Source organism: Sinocyclocheilus grahami, unplaced genomic scaffold (genome assembly GCF_001515645.1).
Source record: "Sinocyclocheilus grahami isolate Dianchi unplaced genomic scaffold, SAMN03320097.WGS_v1.1 scaffold249.1, whole genome shotgun sequence".
Classification (NCBI taxonomy): Eukaryota; Metazoa; Chordata; class Actinopteri; order Cypriniformes; family Cyprinidae; genus Sinocyclocheilus; species Sinocyclocheilus grahami.
The window spans coordinates 1,811,191-1,820,742 of NW_015505428.1; the positions used below are offsets into that span (position 1 = coordinate 1,811,191).

Below are 9,552 nucleotides of genomic sequence, written 5' to 3' on the forward strand. Positions count from 1 at the left end.
AATATTCATGAGCCAAGCCTTCGCCTTAGTAACATTCCTAAATGTGCTTCCCCGATCTTTATCAAAACACAGCCGGAACATCAGCCGGAGCTGGGGCCCGGGGCCACACAACAGTGCACACAGGGAGCGTTTGCACTGGATCTGGAGACTCTCAGGGGTCAGTATTCACATTCCTGGTTTGAAGCGAATGCTTTTCAAGCTCTTCGAGTGAGTTGTCGAATCATCGGTAAGACATCTGTATCCAGATCTGCTTTGTTTTGCACTGGGGTAAAACTCTTGTCTTGTTTTTGTTTTAAATGCTGTCTCTGTTAAAATAATTACACTGCTTTAATGACTACATAAACATTCTTTAAAGACGCTAATAATAGCCTAGTGAAAACTGCTTTTTTGCCTTACAAACATAACTTTTTATTCTTTGTTTATTGCATAATACTTCAAATAGATTTTTAGTGGTTTATAAGTTGTTAGTGTTTAAACAGACAGTGGTTGAGTAAGAGGAAGCAACGAAACGTAGCTTATCTGATAAACCAAGCCAGTTGCATCAAACGTTTATTAATTCATTCGTATTATTTTGTGGAGAATAAGTATGGTAATGCACTGTTTTGAGTAGGCTTCCTTCTTCCAGGGGCTACATGCATTTGTTTACAGGTTTCTATAGCTATTCAGTCATGCTTTAAATAATGCACACGGAACAAAACTGTTTTGAAAGCCTTAGTTTGTCTAGATAGTGGTGGACCTATAATTGCTGTGGCAAACAAATATATTTAGGAATGGCAATTTTTACTGCAGTATTTTCCATTTAGGAATTGACTCACAGTGCACACACTTTAGAAGTTGATTTCAATTTGTGTAATATAAATTCAAACTTAAGTAAAGGATCATTTTACTCTTTGTCCTGTGACTTGGGCCAATACGAAACTGAAACCAAATCAACGAAACGCATGAACAATTTGGTGCTTGGACCCCCCACACACAGTTTATGTCCACCAAACAGATTTTTATTCACATACACCTTTACTCATAAGAAAACATTTATATGCACCGCTGCAGATGACGCTCGGGAGAGGAGAAACCGTATAAATAACATACACTTTTTAGCTCTAGATCATTAACTTTATATGCAGTCCATTGGGTGTTTAAAGTAGCCTGCCACAGCTTTGTGTTTATTTGGATTTCAAATGTGAGTCACGCTGACATCCTAGCCATCATAATTTACCATACCCATTCGTTTTTGAGTCTCTGTGTGTGTTTAAAATAAGGTATTATTATTGTTATTATTAGAGGCTGTGATCTGTCTATGTGTGAATCCTCTGTTTTATTAAGGAGAGGATGGCAGAGGGAGGTTATGACCCCTGTGAGTGCATCTGCTCTCATGAACATGCCATGAGGAGACTCATCAGCCTGGTGAGTAATATTATATTTAAAAAAACATACTTGCGTTTGCTTACTTCGGATGTGCAAATAGAAATTAATCTTATACATTTTATATAAACTTACTGATCCACTGATCTGTATGAAAGAAAATGTAATAACTGATTGAGACAGACCCTGTCCTTGGATTTCTCTTCTTTTCTTGGTACAATATTGGTTATCAGATATTGTAATATATATATATATATATATATATGACATTCTAATTTATTGAGATGCACCTGTATATATTTGTATCTTAGATTATTTTGAGGGAGAGTAGTCTTTACATTTAAAAAACATTTTTTTTATATAATTCCTATACACAACCCTGAACTAAAATTACTTTGCAATTAAACTGCTGTTTAATTAGTTTTAAGCATATAAAAGAATTGTACAAATAGCATTACTATGTGTTGTTTTTTTCATAATGGAGAGAAAGAATTATAATTGATTTCACACTGGCTAATGAAGCTAGGATACTAATAAATAATTGCCAAAATGTTTGTTTTATAACTGTGTATAAAGGCATTTAATTTCACTTAATTAATTTCATATGGAAGCGTGCTGGTCTGAGAGGGCTTGTGTGTTTCAGTTGTTTGTAGTTTTTAATAAGTTATTGTCTATATGCAATAACACAAGGAACTTCAGATTCAGGACCAACATCATCTAGGCAATTTCCAATCTTTATTGAAAATATTTTTTATAAAAAGAAATATCCACTTTAAGAGAGTGTTGAAAATAGCCCATATACCTTTTTAAAATTATGCAATAGGTGTCGAATAATTTTGCTTTTGTAATTGAAATAAATGGCCAGTAGATGGCGCTAGTGCTTCTCTGGTTCACTTAGTTTAGCCAATGAATAACGTTTGGTTCAGCTATTTTAAATATTTGTGGAGCAAGCATTTGAAATCCAATAGTTTTTGCCCTGTTGAAAACAAGATATGATGCTTTTTTGGGGGATATCAAAAAATACTTATATGATATCTATATATCTATCTATATATACAATATATCTATATAATATGAATGAAATTAGCATTTTGCAGAGGGACACACACATTTATTGTTTCAAATTAAATTCAAAATTAATAAATGTTTTATGAATTAGTGTAATATAGAAGCATTCGTTTTTGTTCTAAAATTGCTTCAAGGCAGAATCCCACATCCATACACACTGTTGTCATTTCATCCATATACAGGTACATCTCAAAAAATTTGAATATCATGAAAAAGGTCAATAGTTTTTGTCACTCATTTCAGAAAGTGAAACCCATATATTATATAGATTCATTACACATAGAGTGAAATATTTCAAGCATTTATTAGAAATGAACATATTTTTCAGAAACCTGACATTTCTGTATAAAATATCCTTTTTTTTTTATTGAGCTTATGTAATATTCTAATTTTCTGAGACACTGAATTTTGGATTTTCATTATCTGTAAGCCATAATCATCAAAAAATTTCAAGAAATAAAGGCTTGAAATATTTCACTCTATGTGTAATTAATCTATATAATATATGGGTTTCACTTTCTGAAATGAGTGACAAAAAATATTGACCTTTTTCATGATATAAATTTTTTTTGAGATGTACCTGTAGTATGTTTTTTTTGATCAGCCGTTTTGATGAAATATTTTCTTTGTGATTCATTTCCAAGCTGAGACAGTCCCAGTCCTACTGTACAGACACAGAGTGCCTTCAGGAGAGTGAGTCTGTCTGTGCAAAACTAAAGCATATCGCACTATGGCACATATTGTGTGTTCTTTTCTAACTTGTGAGTCTTGTGTGTGTGCAGTGCCAGGCCCCAACTCCTCAGTAGAAGGGGACATCACTCTACCCATGATCATTATGGGATGGCTTGTGCTAGCTCTCGTGCTCTTTCTGATCCGCCCAGCCAGCTTGAGGGGCCCTTCAGCCAGCAGCAAGCCCTCCGGTCCCCATGGTGTAAGTCATGACGGACAAACTCCCTCATAATCAACTGTGTCAGTTATCACTTGCATAACATTGTCAAACATTTTAATGCTTTTTCTTATGCTCACCAAAGCTGCATTTATTTAGTTAAAGGCACAGTAAATACAGAGATACTGTGAAATATTCTTATATAATTTAAAATAACTTTTATTTTTGAATATCTGATAAAATGTAATTTATTGCTGTGATCAAAGCTGAATTTTCAGCATCATTACTCCAGTCTTCAGTGTCACATGATCTTCAGAAATTATTCTAATATGCTGATTTACTGCTCAAGAAACATTTCTGATTATTATCAATGTTGAAAACAGTTTTTGCTGCATAATATTGTGTGGTAATGGTGATACACTACCATTTAAGTTTGTGGTAAGGGAAAAATTAATACTTTTATTCAGCAAGCAGACATGAAATTGATCAAAATTGACATGTATAATATTACAACAGATTTCTATTATATAAATATATATATATATGTGTGTATATATAAATATTTATTAAAATATTTTTTTACAAAAATATTAAGCAGCAAAAACTGCTTTCAACATTGGTAATAATAATAATAATAAACATTATTAATAATTCAGTACCAATAATAATGAGCAGTTATTTTAAATGGTAATATTTCACAATATTACTGTTTTCTTTTTACTGTTTTTTCGTCAAATAGATGCAGCCTTGATGAGCAAGAGACTTACAAAAAAGATGAAATCTCAATTATTCCAAGCTTTTGACCGGTAGTGTATAAATGATCATCAAACTCACCTCCACAGTGAAATAACAGTAATCAGAAAGTGTAGCAACGCATGCACATCTTTAATAGGTTTTAACCATCAGCAAAACATTCAATGTATATTATGGGCTTTGTATCTCTTCATACACACTGTCGGTTCACATGAATCACTGAATTGGAGTTCTTGTAGTCATTGGATGGAATTCTTTTCTCCTGATTTAGAATCATGGCAGAGAGCCACCAGCACCTCCTGTGGACTAGAGCTTTCTCACGGATCTTTTACTCCAGCTTCCACCTGATCATCTACTGTGACTAATATAACTCCTTAGTTTCCTTAATCATCTGTCAGTGCTTCACATTTCAGATTCTTTAGTCCAATAGGGAGGGGGCCTGATCTACACAGACTCTTGGATAACAAGGTGTTTGTACAGTTTGTGTTATATTTCAAAAGAGAAAGTTGAGAAAAGGTCTAAAGTCTAAAGTTTTCCGATTTTTTACTTCTTACTATATTTTCACTATAAAGCATTATTAGGTATTTAGCAAGTGTTAAAATGACACATAAGCCTGTGTAATGACACTTGCCTATTGTGATCTAGACACAAGGTTACATAGAAATCTGGTTTCGTTAAGATATTCGGGTTATTTTTGTGTAGACGTAGGTGAAGAGGATAATGTTCTTGTCCTGAAGCTATGATGACTTCACAGACAGCTCATTCTAAACACTGATGTAATTGAAACGATTCACACATTTGAGGCCGACCGAGACCACTTCTTAAAGGGACAGTTCACCTTCAGTTGCTGGTCCCCATTGTCTTGCATAGTGTTTTTTTTTTTTTTTCAACTGAAGGGGAACTATCCCTTTAAATCAAAATGTTGTGCAATAATGAAATGGGCGTATTCCAGTTTTTACTTGGGTGTTATCATTGTAGTCGTGGCTTTGTGAATGTTGTCATGGTCTGGGATCTGTTGACCACAGCTGATCTAAAGCAGACCTCTCCACCCCGAAGACTCGATGACAGTCTGTTTACTCTTTATGTACAAAAATCACTAAAACAATTGCTAGTACAGCCAGCTAAATGCCATTCTTAACCGAGTTGTTTGCATTTGCTCAGGAATCATTATGTAGCTGTACGAACTACAACACTTATAGCTGTCAAATTTCAGAAACAGTGGCTTTCAAAATAAGCTTTGGCGTTGCAATTTTGGTAATATTTGCAAAGAGTGAGATTCTCTTTAGGATAAGCTTAAAGGCAAAACTGTAGCACTTTCGTTCTGGCACCTTCACAACTGTGTAAAGACAGCAAAGCTCCAGAAAAACACCAAAGATAGGATGTAAAGTCTTCAAGTGTGGTGGAACTTAAACTTCCCGTCTCTTCAGTTCTGGGAGAATGTTAGAATGTATTAATTGGTTGGACTAAATATTTCTGGGTAGATCAGTGAAGGTGTCGGTGTGGATTTCAGGGCGTGATGTACACTGTTCTAATAAAACTGCTCGATGAGAAAGGGCTTCATCTATGCACTTTTGGTTACTACAAATAAATATGATCTATAGCATCCCATCGTGTCTTTGTTTTGTTAAATGTGAGAATGGGGATATTTGTTGGTGTAGTGGTTAGTCTCTTTCATAGCTTTCTAATTAGAATTGTTCAACATGACTTTGAACGTCTCAACATTTCTGTGTCAAACGGACCACTAATGCTTTCCTCTGATGACGTTTCACGTCAAATGAAAATTCCCAATAATCAGTTTTGCCATATTTACATTAACATTCAAACCGAAGTACAGTGTTGCCAACTTAGCAATTTTGTTGCTAAATTTAGCAACTTTTCAGACTACCCTAGCAACTGTTTCTTCCAAAAGCACCTAGCAACAAATTTAGCCGTTTTAAAATTTTATTTGGCTACTTTTAGCAACTTTTGATAAGTGACTCAAACAATAAAAAGGCACACATTTTCCATCTAAATTTCACAAAAAAGAGGAAACCAAAGATGCCTAGAAGTACATACATCACGTGAATTAAGTTATTGCTGTTTGCAGTTGTTCAATTTGATAATAACAATAATAATTTAATAATTGTTCATTTATGATACACCTTGATAGTAGCTTGTACATGTGATTGTTGATCAGTTAGTACACTGTAAGAAAAATATCTAGAAAAATGGCAAAGGTACTAATAATTTTCCAGGACATTATCCGTTGTAACCCGAAAACACAAAATACAATGCCTAATTTAAAATGCAGGTAAAAACCTGTGATTTATTTTCTTAGAGTGTAGCATAATGACTAATAATACACTGCTTAAAACAATAATTGTTCAGAATGTGTAGTTTTACTAGTTAACTAGCTAATAAAAAAAACTTGTAACTGTGTGTGTGTGTGTGTGTGAGAGAGAGAGAGAGAGAGTGTGTGTGTGTGTGTGTGTGTGTGTGTGTGTGTGTGTGTGTGTGTGTGTGTGTGTGTGTGTGTGTGAGTGGGTGAGATAGAAAAATAATTCATTTAGTTGTAATCAACAACATGAAATGCATTAAACATTACATTATAAAGGTTTCCCAAACGGGTTCGTAAAGGAAATGCAGGGGGTTCATCAATCATTAAAATGTACAATTAAAATAAATAATTTAAAAAGAACATCAAAATAAAATGCTGACTACAAAAATGAAATATGTTATATGGTTATCTATCTGCATATGTGAATATTAACCTACGTCAGAGAACCGTGAACATGCAAATGTGATACTTAATTATTAAAATATTTATTTAAATAATTACTTCAAGAAAATATATTAGATGAAAGAGGTTAATCTGACAAAAAAAAGTTATACAAATAAGAAATAACATGAATCTGTGCATTTTAATGTGTTTTAAAGTCAAAAGCCTTCCAAAGACTTAGTAACACATGGTTAAATAAAGTGAAAATTCAAATAAACATTAATGTGTTCATCAGCAGTTGATTGAGATGATTTTTGTAAATCCAGTGGTCAGACGCAGCGTGGCCTCTCGGTTTTCTGTGTAATTATAACCACCTGACTCATGAATGTCCACAAAACTGGAAGACTTTCTGAATCGATATAAGTGGTAAGCTTATTTAAAAAGGAACGTTTAATAGATGAAAAAAAGAATTGGGGAGAATCAATAAATTATAAATAATTTATTGCTATTGTGTGAATAATTTGTAATCATGTAATCAATAAAATAGCATCTATAGCCTGATTACGAGTATTTTAAAATGCAATATAATCTAATTACTAATCACTTTTTTTTTGGAATCTGATTACATAATCCAGATTTCATGTAATGAGTTATTACCCACCTCGTGAGGCCCTGGATCCCTGTGAAAGAGGATGAGGGCCTTTCATAATTCACATAGTCTGATGCACCTGTATAGGCGCTGGGTATGTCGGAGGTCCGACATGTAGTGTCATTGCAAACATGTGTCCCGAGATCACAGTAACAGTGGTGGATGTTAATGAATCCCGGATCAAAGCCTGGAATTCCGAGACCCTGCCCATCTATGAGGTAACGACGTTAAAGGAATAACAGGGTTTAATATAAGTTAAAGGGGTCATAGGATGCTACATGCACTTTTACAAGTTGTTTGAACTGAAATGTGTGTTGGCAGTGTGTGTACACAACCACCCTATAATGATAAAAATCCACCCAGTTTTAATCTGGTTAAATGTTTTCCCCTTTCTCAAATCGAGCCGATCTCAGATGCCTGTCTGTGTGATGTCACACAGACAGGCCCCTCCCACGATAGTTTGATTGACAGTAGTGTTTCAGCACAGACTGGACTGGTGTCTTAGCTCCGCCCTGAGTGACTGTCATCAGTCCTCCATTGTTTCACCGCCGGAGCAGATGTAGACAAGAATGACTCCTGAGCGATTGAGGTGTTCTGTTGTTGGATGTAATAATGAACAGCAGTCGTCATTTACTCCCGACATCTGAGCCGCTGAACTCGCAGTGGATTACTTTGTTTCTGAAGGGAATGCACCCCGATTTACATAAATGCGTCTATGTTCACGCGAATCATTCGTGATCCAGCCTCATCTACAGAAGAAGAAAGTATAATGTTTTGTAACGAATCTTTGCAAATCGTCTTTCCGAATAATGTGCTAATTAGCAAGTTTCACGATGAATGCGGCTAAAGTAAACAGTCCCTCAGAGAGCGGCTCGGAAGAGAGGGGCGGGGTCAGCAGAGCTCATTAACATTTAAAGTAAAATGCTACAAAAACGGCTTGATCTGAAAAGAGCTGAAAAGGGGGTTTTTACACTACCATTTAGACATTTTAAACAAACTATGTTACAAACTTTTCATTAAGACCCTAAAGAATCATATCAACTTGTGGAAAATGGGCATCCTATGACCCCTTTAAAGGTGCAGTTAGATATAGAGATGCACTGATCGACCGGAATCAGGCATAAAGTTGGTTTGATGTTGGATGTTCGATATTCGCAAATTTAGGGACCGTCTCTAAAGTTACATACAACATTGGTATACATGTAGCATTTGAAAAGAGTGACTTACAGTCATAAACCCAGCTGTAAAGTGTTCATCTAGGTGTCAGCTATAATGCACACCTTTTAGATTTTAGACAAACACCAAACCCAGCCTCAACTTACAGGTGTGTTTGTCTGAGCAGCTGTAACAAAAAAAAAAATCACCTTTTTGCAGTATGATGAAGTACGAGTAATCACTGTAATCATTCACATTAATCAAGTGACAGTAAAGACATGTGTGTGTCCCTGCAGCACAAAAGCAGTCTTAAGTCGCTGGGGGATATTTGCAGCAATAGCCAACAATACATTGTATGGGTCACAATTATACATTTCTCTTTTATGCCAAAAATCATTAGGATATTAAGTAAAGATCATGTTCCATGAAGATATTTTGTAAATTTCCTACCGTAAATATATCAAAACTTAATGTTTGATAAAATTGTGCTTGTGCCGAGCAAGTTAAGACAATTTGGATTCAGTTGGAGGTTCTTTAGTTGCTATTTTAGTTAACGCCAGTATTATGTACAATAATATCTTTGTGCTTTAACTTGAGTAATCAAAAGTGACTCTGCCTTTCTTTGCTGTAAAGTCACTTGCCCTAAAATGGATTTCAAATGACTATTCGTCCTTAACTGGACTGGTTGTGGAAGCCCATAAGTCTAAGCCTAAACCGAACCCTCCCTCACCTTGTCTGTGTTAACTTGCAGGTCATGATGATGTATTTAGACTGTTTAAAAATTTTTTAGCCTCCTTTCCCCCTTCTGACATTCTTAACCCTTGGTTGCATAACCTTGAGTGATTGAATAAACTGTGATTGATTGGGTTGTGTGTAGGGTTGCAAAGGGGTGGAACATTTCCGGAAACTTCCCAAAAATCCCTGGAATATTACAAAAAAATCCTGGAAAGTTTCCAAAATTTACTGGAAATGTTCCACCTT

General features: G+C 35.0%; 1 protein-coding gene across 3 annotated transcripts; it reads left to right on the plus strand.

Annotated features, from left to right (window-relative positions):
• Positions 1–5,672, plus strand: smim14 (small integral membrane protein 14). 3 transcript variants are annotated; one of them, XM_016289566.1, is made up of 5 exons: positions 1–157; positions 1,324–1,404; positions 3,075–3,123; positions 3,213–3,361; positions 4,341–5,672. In XM_016289566.1, the coding sequence occupies exons 1-5, from the start codon at positions 8–10 to the stop codon at positions 4,377–4,379; spliced, it is 468 nt and encodes a 155-aa protein (XP_016145052.1). In that variant the 5' UTR covers positions 1–7; the 3' UTR covers positions 4,380–5,672. The 3 variants fall into 3 exon arrangements, with proteins under 3 accessions (XP_016145052.1, XP_016145053.1, XP_016145054.1); XM_016289567.1 differs by having other exon boundaries at positions 135–226; XM_016289568.1 differs by lacking the exon at positions 1–157 and adding an exon at positions 198–267.
• The last annotated feature ends 3,880 nt before the right edge of the window (positions 5,673–9,552 follow it).

Coding starts and splice junctions, on each gene's coding strand:
- smim14 (XM_016289566.1), top strand. CDS start 8: ATGAGCCAAGCCTTCGCCTTAGTAACATTCCTAAATGTGCTTCCCCGA. Junction 158..1,323: donor GGATCTGGAGACTCTCAGGG/GTCAGTATTCAC, acceptor TGTTTTATTAAG/GAGAGGATGGCAGAGGGAGG. Junction 3,124..3,212: donor CACAGAGTGCCTTCAGGAGA/GTGAGTCTGTCT, acceptor GTGTGTGTGCAG/TGCCAGGCCCCAACTCCTCA.